General features: G+C 42.3%; 1 protein-coding gene across 1 annotated transcript in view; it reads right to left on the minus strand.

Annotated features, from left to right (window-relative positions):
* PLXND1 (plexin D1) overlaps positions 1-17,470 on the minus strand; it is a 198,657-nt gene that overhangs the window by 78,916 nt on the left and 102,271 nt on the right. Inside the window, exon 9 of the mRNA XM_051982802.1 lies at positions 8,629-8,736. Within this exon, the coding sequence (XP_051838762.1) occupies positions 8,629-8,736 (108 nt within the window). The remainder of the gene's footprint in view (positions 1-8,628; positions 8,737-17,470) is intronic.

The following is a 17,470-nucleotide window of genomic DNA, read 5'->3' on the forward strand; positions in this document are numbered from 1 at the left end:
TACTCTCTGTGTGTATGTGCATTTATCTTTATACCTTATATACTTTTATGTATACTTCTTGCCTCCCACAATTGGCTTTTTAATTTGATGTAATCAAAATTTTCTATTTTGTGATCAATAATGGTCTCTAGTTCATCTTTGGTCACAAATTTCTTCCTCCTCCACAAATCTGAGAGGTAAATATCCTATGTTCCTCTAATTTATTTATAATGTCGTTCTTTATGCCTAAATCGTGGACCCATTTTGATCTTATCTTGGTATGTGGTGTTAAGTGTGGGTCAATATCTAATTTCTGCCATACTAATTTCCAGTTTTCCCAGCAATTTTTGTCAATTAATGAATTCCATCCCAAAAGTTAGGATCTTTGGGCTTGTCAAACACAAGATTACTATAGTTGACTATTTTGTCTTGTGAACCTAACCTATTCCACTGATGCACTAATCTATTTCTTAGCCAATACCAAATGGTTTTGGTGACTGCTGCTTTATAATATAGTTTTAGATCAGGTACAGCTAGGCCACCTTCATTTGATTTTTTTTTTCATTAATTCCCTAGAGATTCTCAACCTTTTGTTCTTCCATGTGAATTTTGTTGTAATTTTTTCTAGATCATTAAAATATTTCTTGGAAGTTTGATTGTTATAGCACTAAATAAATAGATTAATTTAGGGAGCATTGTCATCTTTATTATATTCGCTCGGCCTATCCAAGAGCACTTAATATTTTCCAATTGTTTAAGTTCGACTTTATTTGTGTGGAAAATTTTTTGTAATTTTGCTCATATAGTTCCTGACTTTCCTTTGGTAGATAGATTCCCAAATATTTTATGCTGTTGATAGTTATTTTGAATGGAATTTCTCTTTGTATCTCTTGCTGTTGGATTTTGTTGGTGATGTATAAAAATGCTGAGGATTTATGGGGATTTATTTTGTATCCTGCTACTTTGCTAAAGTTATGAATTATTTCTAATAGCTTTTTAGTAGAATCTCTGGGGTTCTCTAAGTATACCATCATATCATCTGCAAAGAGTGATAGTTTGGTTTCCTCATTACCTATGCCTCCCACATTAGAATATAAATTCATTAAAAACAGGGATTATCTTCTTCTTTGTCCTTGTATCCCTAGGATATTCCAGTGCAATGGCTGGCTCCTAAAAGGTACTCCATAAATATTGATTGATTGATTAATCTACACAGTGTTGGAAAAACGTGAGCTCTTGATACTCTTGGAGTCCAAGCGAATGAATGAAGTCAGAATGTCAGTCTGAGCTTGAGCCTACTGGCTAAGTCTTTGAAGCATTTCTGAAGACAGATCTGGGCAGTTTTTGCTGAACTGTGCCCCTCAGGGCTTCCTGTTTACTCCCCACTCCCATCCATTTCCCTTCCCCTCAGATCTGGGGGCCCCCACAGAGGAAGCCTGGGAAGTTCTTTCCTCTCCTTGCTGGCTGCTGATAAGCCAGGGCTTGGGGAGGGAGGAACTAACATCTCAGAAAACCAGGAGTGACCTGCAATCTGATAGTTCTGCAGTTGCTGACACGGGAGATCATGTGCTTGGACTTTGGAGATAGGGACTGACATCAGCTGCTGCTGGCTGGGTCTTCCTTGGCTGCTGATCAGGTGGCCTAGGGTGGCAGGCACATAGGAAATGCCTATTGATTAACTGATTAATATCTATATGACTTCAGGCAAGGTACTGGAATCTTTGTTTACTCATCTGTAAAATTAGGATAACAACGCTTGCCTTTACAGCCTCATCTTCCCTTTTCAGTCTCAATGGGAGGCTTACTTTGGGAGCTATAAAGTTAAAATTGTCTCCCTCCCCCCCAAAAAATTCAAAGACCATGAATTTTAAGAGTGGAAAGAAACCTCAAACACCATCTAGTTCAACTCCTTTATTTTAAGATGAGGAAACTGAGGCCCAAGGTGACATAAATAGCAGTTAAAAGCATTTGAACCATGATATTCTGACTATCTATAATAATTTTACATTTTTATCTTTTTATCCTTAAGGACTCAGGTCTGATAAAAAACAAATCACAGATCTATTGGAAAAATCTATGGAATCAGAAAAAAGGAATCATCCACCTTAGAAATAGGTGAATTAGGCAGCTCTTTTCATCAGATAGGATGTGAGATGTTGGGCTCTGCCCAGTGGTACAGAGCCCAGATTTACAGTCTGAAGACTTAATTAAAATTATAACTTGCTATTAACTATCCCCGTGTGGAAAAAAAAAAAAGGATATGAGTTTGTATGAAAAAGATTGGGGAGGGAGAATGGGAACTGCGAGCTCAAAATGAGTTAAAAGAGAGATATGACGGCTGAAAAGTTTAATTCTATACAACAGCAAGAGGCACAGTAGTCAAAATGAGGAAAGTACATTTGTGCCCTGCTCTGCTCTCATAAGACCACATCTGGAATCCTCTACTGAGCTCCAGGCAACCAAAACATTTCAGGAAAGGTACTGACAAGTTGGAATGAATCCAAGATACTAAGAAGACTAGAAATGATGCCATCTACATAAGAGCACATGTGCAATGTGGATTTAAGTCCAACCACGGCCTCATGTAACAAAAGTGGAATAATCACCCTGCTCTGTCTCTGTCTCTCTTTCTTTCTTTCTTCCTTTCTTTTTTTTTCCTCTCTCTCTCTTTCTCTCTCTCTCTCTTTCTCTCTCTCTCTCTCTCTCTCTCTCTCTCTCTCTCTTTCTCTCTCTCTCTTTCTTTTCCTCTCCTCTCCTTCTGTCCCTCCCTTCCTCTCTCCTCCCCATGCTCCTTTCACACCAAGGTGTGAAACAATCAAGAGGGATGTTTTGCTTTTTGTTGTTGTTCAGTTATCTCTGAATTATCATGAACTTTTGGGATACTTCCTTGGCAAAAATACTGAAGTGGTTTGCCATTTCCTTCTCCAGCATTAAAATATTTTGTTATTTCCTCATTAATTAATTAATAAAATTGCAATATCTATCATTAACAAGCTCTTAGTTTATTAAATATTTATTTTACAAATTGGAGAAAAATTTTCCCATGAACTTTCAGATCTTTCTTCTCCACTTTCTTAAACTCCCTAATTTTATCTTGATTTAAATAAATATCAGGATTACTTGTCTATACTATTTATTAGTGGTAAGACAAAAAAAAAAAACTAATGGCTTAACCAATTATGAAGATATAATTATTTATATTATTTCAGCTATGAGAAAACTACAACCAAAGACATCTTTAACTTTTACTATAATGGCTCACTCCTCAATTCTGGAAACATTCCCATCATTCATTTTTTTCAGAATACCATTCAAGCTTTCAAGAATCTTCAAGATATATTTTTTTAGTGATAAACTGTTTTTATTTAAGGCAATGAAATATAAGAAATATATTAGCACTTATAATAATTTCATTTGTGTATGCATAACTCTTACAAATATTTACCTGACATATCAAAAGAAAAATTATTATACATATAAAATTTATGTAGATGATCATTATATACAATGCAATCATGGTAGGAATCAAGGAGCTTTCACTCCTCCCTATGGAAGGGTACTCAATTACTTACTGTATGGCAGTCACAGGAATACAGTGGAAGCAGATGTGTAATTCCTCTAAATATTCCCCAGCAAGTTAAGAGTTAAATTTAGTTTTCCTCAGGAAACATTCTCTCAACTCTTTTCCTTTGTCCTCTTTGAAACCATCATAATTAACAGTCTCCCCAGAATAACTGTTAAGATTCTCAGTCTCCTCAGACTATAGAATCACAGTTAAAATGTAACTCCAAGATTTAATCCTAAGAAATGCTAATAGTATCTATCTTCTCTTTGGTTGAGGATACTGAATATCCTGTTATATATTAAAGGAGCTGAGGATATCTGACTATAGTTTAAAAGCATACATAGCATACAAGGCCATCACAGTTGTTCTGATCTGTAAATTACCATTGAGCTCAGATGGTCCTGGAGGGAAAAGTGAGGCTGGTGACCTTGCACAATTCTCCCTCACCTCAATCTAATTCACTTGCATGTCATAGCATCATCTCCCTGATGTCATGATTCTGAGATTGAAGGACAAACAATAATATATTAAAGGATTTAGGGATGTTTAGCGTGAAGGAAGAGACAGGATATGATAGTTTTCAAGATCTAAAGGAATATCATTTAGAAAAGAGATTAGTTTTGCTCTGCTTGGTCCCAGAGAAAATAAGGCAGAGAGAGTGGTGCAAGTTTTGAAGACATGAGACATAAAGAAAAGCTTCCTAAAAATTAGAGTGATGTCAAGATGCTGTAGGTTGCCTTGGATGTTGGTGAATTTCCCCTTCCTGGAAGTTTTCTGGCAAAGGTCACTCATCAGGGATTTCCTTGTTGAAGGGATGTTTACTCCCAGATAGGGTTAGATGCCCGATGAATGACTTACAAATTCTTAAGAGTCCTTGATTCTGTGATTTGGGTTCAAATCTTTGGGTTAAGGGTCGGCCTGAAGCCATGTTCAAGGTTGGGTCTGGGTCTAGAACAGTTAGGCATCTTGTGGAGCTTGGGTTGATGTGAATCATTGGCTAGGGCTGGAGCGGAGAATCATTGAGATCACTGGATCACAGATTTAGTCTGTCACTTTGCAGCTGAAGCACAGAAACTCGAGGAGGTTTAAATGTCTTACTGAGAATCAGCCAGGTATTAAGAAGCAATATCTGGATTCAAATTCAGGTCCAGAAACTCCAAAACCAGTATTTTTCCTATTGCCCTGCCTTGCCTCCCTCAGCTTGGGATGAGTCTTACTTTAAGGTCAGAGTCAATCTTTGGCCAGGATTCAACTTCAGTCTTGATTTGGTTTTTGTTGTCTCTTCTCCAGCTCATTTTACAGATAAGGAAACTGAGTGACTTGCCCAGAGTCATCTAGCTGGAAAGGATCTGGAATCTCCAGGTCCAACATGCTCTGTCTCATGAGTCACCAAGCCGCCAAGACTTTATGGCTGGACTTGGAATCAATCACTGGCCATGACTGAGAAAAGGCTGGTTCACTATTAGGATTAATCTTTGGCCAAAGCTAGTGGGTCGAGCTTTGGCCAAGGTTAAGATGTCTAGTAGCAGCTGAAGTTAGGATCCGTGTTTGACTGAGACCAGGGGTCATCCTGTGACTATGGAACAGAGCAAAACTACCTGGTTCCTGTTGGGATCACACTCAAGACAGTGGCTTCATTTACAGAATTCCCACTACTGGAAACAGCGGCTTCAGACGGTACTTAATAATTTGGTAGCACCTCACACTGTGATGGATGACCTAACCCTTGTTAGAAGGAGACAATAGCTTTCCCAGAGGCTCCATAAAAAGACATTGCTATCACTTCAACACCCCCAGCTAATCATTTATAGTGTTTTCTCACAGTCAGCCAAGTAGCTCCATCACATAACAGGGAGCTTGAAATCATGTGGACAATATGGCAGACTTCCAAACCTGCAATGGGTACCACTTACTCTTGAAAGAGAATGAGTGTGGTATTTTAGGGAGCTGGCAGCCAGGTGGTGCCATGGTATGCAGAGAACTGGACGTGGAGTTAGGAAGGCTCATCTTCCTGAGTTCAAATCCAGTCTCAGACACTTCCTAGCTGTGTTATTATGGGCAAGTCACTTAACAGTTTGCCTCAGTTTCCTCATCTGTAAAATGGAGGAGAAAAAGGAAAACCACTCCAATATCTTTACTGGGAAAACCCTAAATGGGGTCAGGAAGAATCAAATACACCTGAACAATAACAACAAATTTTAGGGATTTCTGGGTTTCATTTGTAGATATCATTCATGCATTGTATGACTTTAAGCAAGACTATGCGTTAACGTATAGTGGACAGAGTTGGATATGAAATGGGCAAGTCCTGGATTTGAATCCTGCCTCTAACATTTTTTAGCTATGGGATCCTGAGCAAGCCACTTAACCTCTCTCAGCCTCAAGTTTCCTCCTCTAGAATATGGAGATAATATCTGCAGTCTTTATTACAAAAGATTGTTGTAAGGATGAAATAAGCCCATTTACATCTAGGATTTTTTAAAAAAAATTTTTAAACTACTACAAAATACTGCTTGCCAATTTTAACCTCATTCTGCTTTAGTGTCTCTATCTGCAAACTGTCAGTGATAATATCTTCCTTTAAAGGATCAAATGAAATGTGAAAGCTCTGCCATTGGGACAGTACCTCCTGCTGCTGGAGGCTCAGGATTTTCTTCTATAAATTATTGGGGAGAACAGGAAAGGTGGAATCTCTTACTTGCCACCTCTCAGAAATGGCCATTTCTTTAGAGAATAATGTTGCCTCTGTCGGCAGAAAGTGGCCAGCTGCCAAATTTAGGGGTCATCAGGAAGCAGACATAGTCTAATATCATAAAAGTGTGTGTGAGACCTCAGGGAAAAAAAGAATATGATAAGTTGCCTTAGTGCTTTATAGAACGCAGGCCTACTTTATTATTATGTAGTGGGGAGTCCGAGAGGCAGCATGTTCCAGTAGCCAGAAGGGTTAACTTCGGAGCCAAGAGAGGTTTCCTCTGACACATATAAGCAAAATGACTGCAAGCAATTCATCAAACCTTTCAGCAGCCTAGGTCAACAACCATAAAGTATAGAAGATTTTGTGAAGGGCTCTCCACACTAAAAGTTGTCCCCATTGATGAAATCACAGGTCCTCGATCCTAGCCCATTCCAGGTCATGAAAGGCCTGAGGGGGAGCATATCTTCTTGCTCCTAATTTTTTATGAGTCTATGAAATAATGTACATGAAAGCATTTTTCAATATGGGATGAGTTCTGTGATGCGGGGGCTCTTAAGCTATAGAATGTTCCCACACCTTCTTCCATGTAGACGATGGCAAAAGGTGCTAGGGAATTTAGTGAAAAGCACATTGGAGTTGGGAATCAGAGATCTGGGGCTTGACTCCTGTGTCTGTTATCAATTATCTGTGTGACACTGCTCAAATGGGACCTCTCTGACTCAGTTTCTTCCCCCGTAAAATGAGAGGTTGGGTAAATGATGACTAAGGCCCCTCCCGGCTCTCCATTCTGTGATCCAGATCATGTAATCTTGATAATAATAGATAACATTTCATTTATATGAAGAGCGCATCATAGGTGCTAAATTACAGTAAGGGGCTGCCAGATGGTGCGCTCCTAATGGAGTTTCAAGGAGGGGTAAATGAGACGCCTCATGCCTGGCCCAGCTCCAGGACCTGTCAATGCCTCCTGTGCAGGATATCCTGGACCCACCCCACCAAGGCTGGGCCCAGGGACACTTCCCCTCACACCACCGTCAGCCCCCAACTTCCACAGGCTGGACAGCAAGAGCCGGGATCCCGGGGGCCCGTCTGGGAGAGACATCTCCCTTCAGAGTGCGCTTGCTTTTCCCAGTCCCTGCTAGAAGCTCCCCTGGGCCCTCTGCTCCGTCTGTGGTGGGGACCGGCTGGCCGCAAAGGAAAACATGCTGCCTACGGATGTTTTCAAACAATTTCTCTCTAGAGAGGCCCAGCGTCTTGGGGCATGGGTTAGGGAGGAAACATGGGATCATAGGACTTGGAAATGGAAAAATCAGCATTTCCAAGCCTTCTACTTTACAGATGCAGAAATGGAAGTCCAGAGAGGAATGGGACTTATTTCAGGCCACACAGGTTCTAACTGGACAAGTTCTTTACTACCAAATAAATAAACGAGTGAACAAACAAATGAATGGACAAATGAATAAATAAATACATCAACCAGAGAGAAGGGTTAATACATTAGCTAATGGTGATGCTCAAGACAACTTCTTATTTTTTAAAAAAAAGATGCACATTTTAAAGTACTTTTCAGTGATTCTGATGAAATATTCCAGGTTGCTCTGGCTATTTTTTCCATCTATGCCTTTTAAGAAATAGCAACAAACAGCTGAGGCCTTTTTCTCCTGCACCTGCCCTACTTTCACATCTCTCAGGTCTTTGATTTGAAGTCTGGTATAAGCCCCCCAAAGGATGAATCACTCTGAACCGTGGAGGGCAGAAGGGGGTAGAATGTGAGCTTTGCTGCTGCAGGGCTAACCCTGGGCATTTATTCAGAGAGAAAGATTGGAGGCAGCTTTAGATTTAGCTCTGGAATCTTAGAGACCTTCTGGTTTAATAAGCTCCTTTCACTGACGGGAAAACTGAGGCTCAGAGAGGGTGACTTGTCCAAGGTCACAGAGGCAACTGAAAGCAAGACTGGTATTGGAGATGGTTCCTAGGTCTTGCCCCTCCAATACTCTCCCAGGACAATAGCCAGGGCTCAATCAATGGGTGGAAATAGAGGCTCAGTCTGTGTCCTGGGTCAAAAGTAAGTCTGTGGTCAGAATCAATCAAAATCAGGTTATGGAAATCAGGGATTCAATGTGTGGCCAGAGTTAAAGATGAGCCTGGGGTCAAGGTCAGGGGCCAGTCTTTGGCTAAAACCAAGGCACAGGCAAAAACTGGTGCTGGGACCAAAGACTTGGCTCAAGGGGTCATTTTCCCAGACTCAGAGAGGCTCAGACGACCTTCTTCCTCTACGAAAATGTCGCAGAGACCTCCAGATCATTCTCCATCTCTAAGACCTCTCCTCATAGCCATGTGCTATGAGCAGCCCTCACAGCCTCCCCGTGCCCTCCACAGCATCACTCACCTGGGACAAGAAGGCAGTGCTGGCCAGGGAGACATAGATGTTCTGCGGGCCCCCAGTGGGCACCGGGGCTAGCGGTGTGGGCAGGATCCGAGGGCAGTCCTGGCTGACCTGAAAGGGAGAAGGAGAAGGAGGGCTGAGAAGGTCTCCCTGAGCCCTGGCAGAGGCTGGCTCTGGGGTGGGCCAGAGGGAGCCAAGGCAGTCAGAGGCAGAGAGCAGAAGAGCTGAAAGGGAGCTCATTTAGAGCCTAGCCACAGTGCTAAAGGAAAGAAGGGGGGAGAAACGACTCCTTGCCCTCAAGGACTTGACATTTCTGTTGGTGAGAGAAAACAAGCACCCAAAACAACTAAAATAGAAGAAAAGGCGATGCCGATAAGCCTAGATTTCAAGGCTTAATAAGACTTTCAAGACTTATGCTCTAGTCAGTAAATACTGGGAGTATAAAGATAAAATATTAAATAATCTTTTTCTACAAGGAACCCACACTGTGCTGGGTGGAAGAGCCAAGATTCACAGGAAGTAGCAGAAAACAAAGACTTCTAAGAGTATCTGAGGAAGGAGAGACTGCTAGCAGCTAGAGGAAATCAAGGAAGGCTTTGTGTAGGAGGTGGCACTGGGGCCCCGAGGGCAGAGAAAGCCTGGGAAATACAGAAATGAGGAGAGAATGCATTCCACAGATGGGGGATGAAAGCCTGGGCAAATGTGCAGAGGTAGGAGACAATACTCAAATCCAGGAAACACCAAGTGGTTCAATTTGGCTAGAAAATAGCACGTGTAGGGGCAGCTGGGTGGTACAGTGGATAGAGCACCAGTCCTGAAGTCAGGAGGACCTGGAATCAAATCCGGTCTCAGATACTTAACACTTCCTAGCTGGGTGACCCTGGGCAACTCACTTAACCCCAATTGCCTCAGCAAAAAAAAAAGAAAAGAAAAGAAAAGAAAAGAAAGAAAGAAAAAAGAAAATAGCATGTGTAAAGGGGAATAATGTGAAATCAGACAGGAGAAATAGATTAGAATATTTGTTAAATGTGTACAGCCAAATTGGATTACCAAATTAGCAAGTCACTCAATTTTCCTAGACCTTCATTTCCTCATCTATAAAGTGAGAGGGTGGGATTCAGTGGAAGGGACCTCCGAACACTCAGCCTCTACTTCCATGTGTGGTGCAAGGGAAAATATAAAACAGGGCATGAGATAGAAGAGACAAGATATAGCAACAGGTTAGTGATGTGGAGCCTGGGAGAAGCCGGAACTGAAGGTGACTCCACGAGTGCAAACCTGCATATACAGAAAGAACGTTAGAAGGAGGGAATTCTGGGGGAGAACTGACTTGATGGAGGGGAAGATGATGTGTTCAATCTGGGACACGTTGAGTTTGAAGTAACAGGTGAACACTCAGATGTGAGGGGAACGTCCAAGCGATGATGTAGGGTTAGAGTTCAAGGGGAAAATATTTGTCCAACTGGATATGGCAACTGGAACCATGGAAATGTACAGAAGGAAGAGAAGACAGATCCTTGGGAGACATCCACCCATGGCTGTGTGGTCTCAGAGATGGATGAAGCTCCAGCAATGGAAACTGAGTCATAAGCATCTACCTTCCTGCCTGACACATACCTCTGAATATCCACTGGCACCTCAAACTCCACCTGTCAAAAATAAACTCAGCATCTTGCCACAAAATCTCTTCCTTCTTCCGACGCTGCATTTCTGTTAATGACACCACCAGTCTGCCCGTCACCCTAGTTCCAAACCTTCCAGTCATCTCTCTCTCTTTGGCTCTCTGTATCCAGTGACTTGCCAAATCCCATCAGTTCTTCCATTAATCTAACTCCTTTTCCCCTCCTACTGTCATCAGCCAAATCCAGACTCCGTGGCTTTACAATTGGATGATGACATTATCTTTCTCTTTTCTTCCAACCCATTCTATACTGCCATTTAAAATTCATTATGCCCCACCCATGCTCAAATACCCTCAATGGTTCCCTATTACTTAAAAGATAAATATCAGACTCATTAGGTCGACACTCAAGATCCTCTGCAATCTGGTCTAAATTCATCTTTCTAGACTTAGCTCCTGTCATCTTCTACTCAGATGTCCTCCCTGATCTACTTTCCTTATTCAAATGCTATTTATCCTTCAAGGTAGATCTCAAATCCACTCTCACAGAATCCTTGAATCTCAGAGTTGGGAAGGACATGAGGAAGCAGCCCCTTCTGCAACACCTCTGATAAGGGATGGTGCGGCATCCATCCAATGGCCTCCATTATCATTGAAACACACTCTTGCACTTCAGAGCAGATCTCACTGGCTGAAAGATTTCCTTCTAACCAGCTGAAACCATCTTCCCTATAATGTTTTACCCATTGCTTCTGCCTCCTGGGACCAAGCAGAACACCAAATCCCTCTTCCTTAGGACAACCTTCAACTCCACAAAGGCAGCAATCAGGGCATCCCTAAGATATCTCTAAACACTGACACGAAATCCAGTAACTTGTAACAAGCATGGAAAGGTAGACTGGAGTCAAGATGTGAGGGACTATAAATGCCCAACAAGGAGTTGGGATTTTATCCAAAAGCAATAGGGAGCCATTGGAGCTCCTTGAGTCGAGGAGTGACATAGCTGGTCTTGTGTTTCAGGAAGGTTATTTTGGCAGTTGAATGAAGAATGAAATAGAGAAGGGAGAGAATATAAACTGAGAATCTAATTAGGAAGTTTTGAGAGGTGAAAAGGGTTTTAAAGCAGGCTGGGGACTTTGTGAGTGATGATAAGGGGCCATGGCAGCAGAACCTGGAGTCTTGGGGTCTCACTCACTAAGCAACTCTGGAAAAGTCCTAATCTTTTCTGGGTAACAATTTCCTCATCTGTAAAATGGTACTAGGAACACTTGTCCTGCCCTTCTGAATTCTGGACGTCAAAGAAGACAAGGAAGGTGACCTGATTTGGGAAAGTGGAAATCGAGGCACCAAAGTGAGACATAATCATATGAGATGCAGGAAATATGATGGATGGCCAGTGCCTTATGGGAGGTCTCCCCCCCAATCCTTCCCGTAGGTCCAGATTGTTCCATCAGAGCCGTGCCTGGTCTTGGCTTGGCTCTGCCCCTTCCGCATGAGCTGGTTCTGCAGGGAGCCCCTTCAGTTCCCTTAATTGAAAATCCATGGGTAATTTCAGGAAAATTTAATCCATATGTTACACTTAAATTGTCAGATGTTGTGTTTCAATCCAGGAACTCTGGAAATGAATTTCAAACCATTCTCTTTTTTCCTCCTTTTTTCTACTTGGAAGCTAAAGATTCAATCCAATCAAAGGGGCCCAGAGAAGTCTGAGGGGAGGAAACCCCCCATACCACAGGTTTGGAGTTGTTCCTGTGTCGCAGAAGAACCTCAAGTGGCCTCAGGAATTTCCTGCCTCATTCACTCATTAATTCAATAAAAACTTATTGAACAATAATGATGCGCAATATTAAAAACAAAAGCTGAATGAGACATGCTTCTTATCCTTAATAAAGATGACTTGCATTTATGTAGGTCTTTAAAGTTTACGCAGTGATTTACTCCGAGTATTATTCTCATTTTACAGATCAGGAAACTGGGGCCCAGAGTCATAATAAATTTGGAGGCTGGGACTCAAACTAAGGTTCTTTGATGTTCACTCCACGGAGTGATCTTTCCACTGTACCATGCTGACTAATCTTAAGAACTGGACAATTTCATTAAATCAGTAGGTTGGCATTCTAAATTTAATCTAAGAATTATCTAAATTTTAGTCATCGTACAAGGTCTGGGTCGGATGTGGTCTCCCCCAGAAAGTCATCCTTGACCACTCACGGCCAATCTCTGTGTTTCTCTAGTATTTTTTATTGTCTTCATGCTTCAGCAGAGACTTCCTGCTCTTATAATTTTAATGGTACATCTTTTATCTTCCCATCAAGATTGAAGACTCCCATCAAACTGCGAGTTCCTTGAGAACAACGGATGCTTTTTGCCTTTCTTTGTATCCTCAACACTTAGCAGAGAGCCCGGCTCACAAGTACTTAAAATCTGTATTTCCTGGCTGACCGGGAGGCTGGGATTGTATTGGCCACAGGGGCCAATGCAGTCCCTAAGCATTAGACTGAAAACCTCAGCTACCCATTGGACATTTTAATCACAGCATGTCCAAAATGAAATGCATCTCTATCATTATCATCGCTAAAATTTTATAGCACTTACTACATGCTAAAGGTTTTACAGTCATTGCCCTCACAACAACTGGGAGATTGGTGCTATTATTATGCCCAGATGAGGGAATTGAGGCAAATTAAGTTACTGGCCTAGGATTGCACAGCTAGTAAATATCTAAGGCTTGATTTAAATTCAGGTCTTCCTGACTCTAGACCCAGAGCTTAGTGCACTAGGCTTCCCTCCACACAAATACTCCCTTTCCAAGTTTCCCTTTTTCTATAGGATAGAATCACCATCTTTCCACTCAGATTCACGTCCCCAGCACCATCCTTTACTAATTACTCTCACTCATCCCTTAGATCCAATCTGTTGCCAAATCTTACTCTGTCTCCTGCAAATTTCCTTTCTTCCCACCCACATGGCCAATAATTTAGGCCCTGGACACTTCTCAACTGGGCTATTAAAAAGGTATCCTAATTTTTAGGATACCTCAGATGTCCTGCCTCAGGTTTCTCCCTCTTTCAATCAGTCTTTCAGACAGCCACCATGGTGATTTTATTAAGAGTGTAGATCTGGGAGGGAAAAGGACCCACATGTGCAAAAATGTTTGTAGCAGCTCTTTTTGTGGTGGCAAAGAATCGGAAAATGAGCGGATGCCCAACGGGGAACGGCTGAATAAGTTGTGGTATATGAAAGTAATGGAATATTATTGTTCTACAAAAAATGATGAACAAGCTGATTTTAGAAAGGCCCGGAAGGATTTACACTAACTGATCCTGAGCAAAACAAGGAAAACCAGATATACTCTATACACAGTAACAGTAAGATTGTGCGATGATCAACTATGAAAGGCTCTTCTCAGCAGTTCAGTGACCAAAGCAATCCCAATAAACTTTGGCTAGAAAATACCATCTGCCGAGAGAGAATTATGGGGATTAGATGTAAATCAACACATGCTATGGTCACTTTTTTTCCTCTCTTTTGGTTTTTCCCTTTTGTTCTGATTTTTCTCTTCCAAAATGATTTATAAAGAAATGTGTATTTTAAAAGTTAATGTGTATGTATAGCCAGAAAAATAAAACAATTAATTTTTAAAAAATCTGACCAAGTCAGGGGCAGTGAGGGGGTGCCATAGTGCACAGAATGTCAGGCTTGCAGTCAGGAAGCCCTGAGTTCAAATCTGACCTCAGACACTTACTAGCTTTGTGACCCTGGGTGATTCATTTAATTCTGCTTACCTCAGTTTCCTCAACTATAAAATGAGCTAGAGAAGGAAATGGCAAACCCCTCCAGTACCTTTGCCAAGAAAATCCCAAATGGGATCATGAAAAACTGGGCATGGATGGAAATGAATGACGTGTTATAACTGCCCTACTCCATAAACTCCAGTGGCTCCCTGTTTCCTCTAAGACCAATCTTCTGGTCCCTATTTACCTTTCCAGTCTATTCCAGCCACACTGGCCTATTTGCTCTTTCCTACAAATGTCACTCCACCTCTTAATTCCACCTTGCTCACTCTCCTCACTCCAGGAACCTTTGGGTTCCTCCAAGATCCACATCAAAGACCACCTTTTACAACAGATCTTTTCAGTCCCCTCCAGTCTCCCCCTCTCCCAGTGCATTCTTGAAGATGACCTTTCTTTCAGTTCTGTTTATTTTCTTTTCTATCTGGTACCTACCACAGAGCCTGGCACACAGTAAGAGCTTAATCAAAGCCTGTTGATCAATTGATTGAAAAGCGAAAAGAGCCTCACGGGCTAGGGAGGGATGAAATCCCCAACAGACGGCCCAAGCACCGTGCCCGGGCTAGCTCCGGAACCTGGAGCTGGCTGGAGCCCAGCCCTGCTCTCTGAGCAGGAAAAAGTTACACTACCCACCTCTCAAGGACTGTTGTGAGAAAAACCTTCTGTAAACTGTAAAAAGCTGTAAAATCTAAGTTGTTGTGATTATTACCAGTAGCTCTCAAAGCCTTTCTTGGGAGATCTCCAAACTCCACCCCACCTCTGGTTTGCCAGGTTCCCAGCAAGGCAGGGAACAGCAGCTAGCAACAACATCCTCTCCCAGCATGGTACACCGGGAGGAATATTAGCCATGGAGTCAGAAGGCATCGGATTCTAATTTAATACCAACTGGCTGGATGACCGTGGCAAATTCTCTGGGCCTTGCTGGGGAGAATAAGATCTCAGGGTGTTGCTGTGGGAATTGAATGAGAAAATATGTGCATAATATTCTGTGAACCTAAAAGTGCTTAGTGAAGTGCTAAAAACATGAGACTTGAGAGTCAGGCCTGAGTTCAAATTTTGCCTGTGTGATTTCTGTTTAATTCAGTTTTCTCATCTGTAAAATGGGGCTAATAACAGTATTCATCTTTCAGGGATGTTAGGATTAAATGAAATAATAATTGTAATATCAAATAAGATAATTGCAATGATAGTAATAATAATAATGAAAACACAAGCATAGTGGCAAGCTATAAATGGTAGCTATTATTATGATTGTTATCATTTTAGTTAGATAAAACCTCTTATGTTATTCTTATGAAAAAGATGGAAAAACATGAACTTAGACTATATGATTAGGTGAATTTAGAATTGGTATAATAGCAAATAATGGTTCAAAGTCCACTTAAAAGGAGAATTCTAGGGAAGCCAAGACCACAAGCTTGAGCTTGGACTGGTTAATCTTTTTATTAATGATTTGGCCAAAGCCAGAAATGTCTCTGTGTGTTGAAATTGTATTTTGGTGGGGTCCCCGTGCTTTCCTCCCATTTAGTATAGTATGTATATAGACAGCCAGCTTAAAATAACAAAGATATGAAATAAAGGGTGTAGAAAAGCCATTTGCAAACCTGACTCAGAAAATAAATGAGACAACATCCTGAAACGACATGCAAAATTAGGGGAAGCCAGCCAGGCCCTGATGTGACAGCCTCTCAGTCCCACTAACGGTCCTCAGTCTGTAAGCTACAGATAAGCTCCGACAGGCCCAGAAAGACTGGTAAAGTGTTATGTAAATTAAGGAAACTTAAGGTAGCACTGATAACTTTGAGATGACTTGGATGTATTAATTAACCAAGGCTTAGGTGGCCTAGATAAGCATTAGTCCATCTCCCACTCCCCAAAACCTATAAAAATGGAATCTCACCTCGCCCCCCACCCCCAGCCCAGCTCTCCTCCATCTGCCAGTCTGCTGGAGTGCTCCCAACTTTGATCAGAAGCCACCTAAGTGACTCTCTGGGCTCCTCGCTCTCCTGTCTCCCTGTCCCTCCTCCACCCTCTTGCTGAGGGTTTCAGGGCTTGTACCTGAGGACTAAGTGCTCCCATGACGACATCTGAAGCCCCAGCTTGCATCCTGATGCTACTACGCTCCCGCTGTGTATAGGCTAGAGCTCTAACACAGTCTCTATAAGGAACAAGGCTTTTTAAGCTAGAAATGGGGAGCTGGATACCTGGGTCTCTGTGAGGGCCCTGCATCAGGGACTTTGGAGGCTGAAGCAGCTGGGGAGGGATGAACTGCTGCCGTGAGGGCAGAGCTGCCTGTGGAAGGGGCAGCGAAGGAGTAACCGCAGAGTGAGCAGGGCAGGGACTAGCAATGGTATGAGTGCAAAAGCCACATGTCTATGGTGCTAGAGGTGCTCTTGGGGGATTGGGGAGCCACCAGGAAAATTCTCCACCCTTCTCTTAGTGAGTCTCCAGGGGAGCAACAGAGATCTCTTGAGATTCAGGCAACTGATGCAACCAACAGTCAACGGCATGACATCTGACGTGGCGAGGCAGGGAAGGGCCCTCCAAGCAGAAGTGCCGGTCCAGGCCCCCGGTGCTGCTCTCAGAGGTGTCCCCCAGCCCCCCGGCTACCCCTAGGCTCTCCATGGGGAACTGGGCAAACAGCCCATGCCCCCACCACCATCCGAGGGAGAGGGGCTGGATCCCCTCACCCCTGCACAAAAACAGAGATGAGGAAAAAGCAGAGCAGCAAGAAGCTCCATGGCCAAACTGTTACCACCAGAAGGACAGTTAGGAAAGGGAACCATAAAGGGCAAAGAGGGATCAGGGATTGGAGCTGCATGAAGTCTCAACCAGGTTTGTGATAAAAACTCTACTTAAGGATTTAGAACAAAAGTCAGAGGGAAAATGTATAGCCCACATTTAATTGGCAAGGGCCCGATCCTGACTGCTGGGAAAATCAGGCAGCTGGTATCTATATGCAGGAACCCTGGAGTGACTGCCCACCTAAATGACCCTGAGGGTCATTTATAAGATAATTATACCAGTGCCCAGGACACTACCCACTTTACCATTGCTAGGCTGGGTTTTCTGAGGGATTGCATATACCTCATTGGCATCCATCTCTGCTAAGGCACAAACCCAAGAGATTACTTTAGAGAAGGGTTAGACTATAGGAATCCTAAATTCTAGTAGTTCCTCTAGTTCCTTCCCCATCATTGGTATGTATGGCCTATGGCATCAGCTGGCCATTTAGGTTCATCTTCAGAGGAAGGCAATAAAGTTTAAAAAAGTCTCTTCTACCCCAAAGAGTTACATTAAATGGTTATCTGCCTAAAAAGAATTCATAAAAGGACTCAAAAAATGTTAAAAAATCAAATGAGAGAAATTGAGGGAAAAAGCTAAAAAAAAATCCAAGAAAAGCAAGATTATGAAAAGAAAGTCATTCAATTAG

This window comes from Antechinus flavipes, chromosome 1, assembly GCF_016432865.1.
Source record: "Antechinus flavipes isolate AdamAnt ecotype Samford, QLD, Australia chromosome 1, AdamAnt_v2, whole genome shotgun sequence".
NCBI classification, from domain to species: Eukaryota; Metazoa; Chordata; class Mammalia; order Dasyuromorphia; family Dasyuridae; genus Antechinus; species Antechinus flavipes.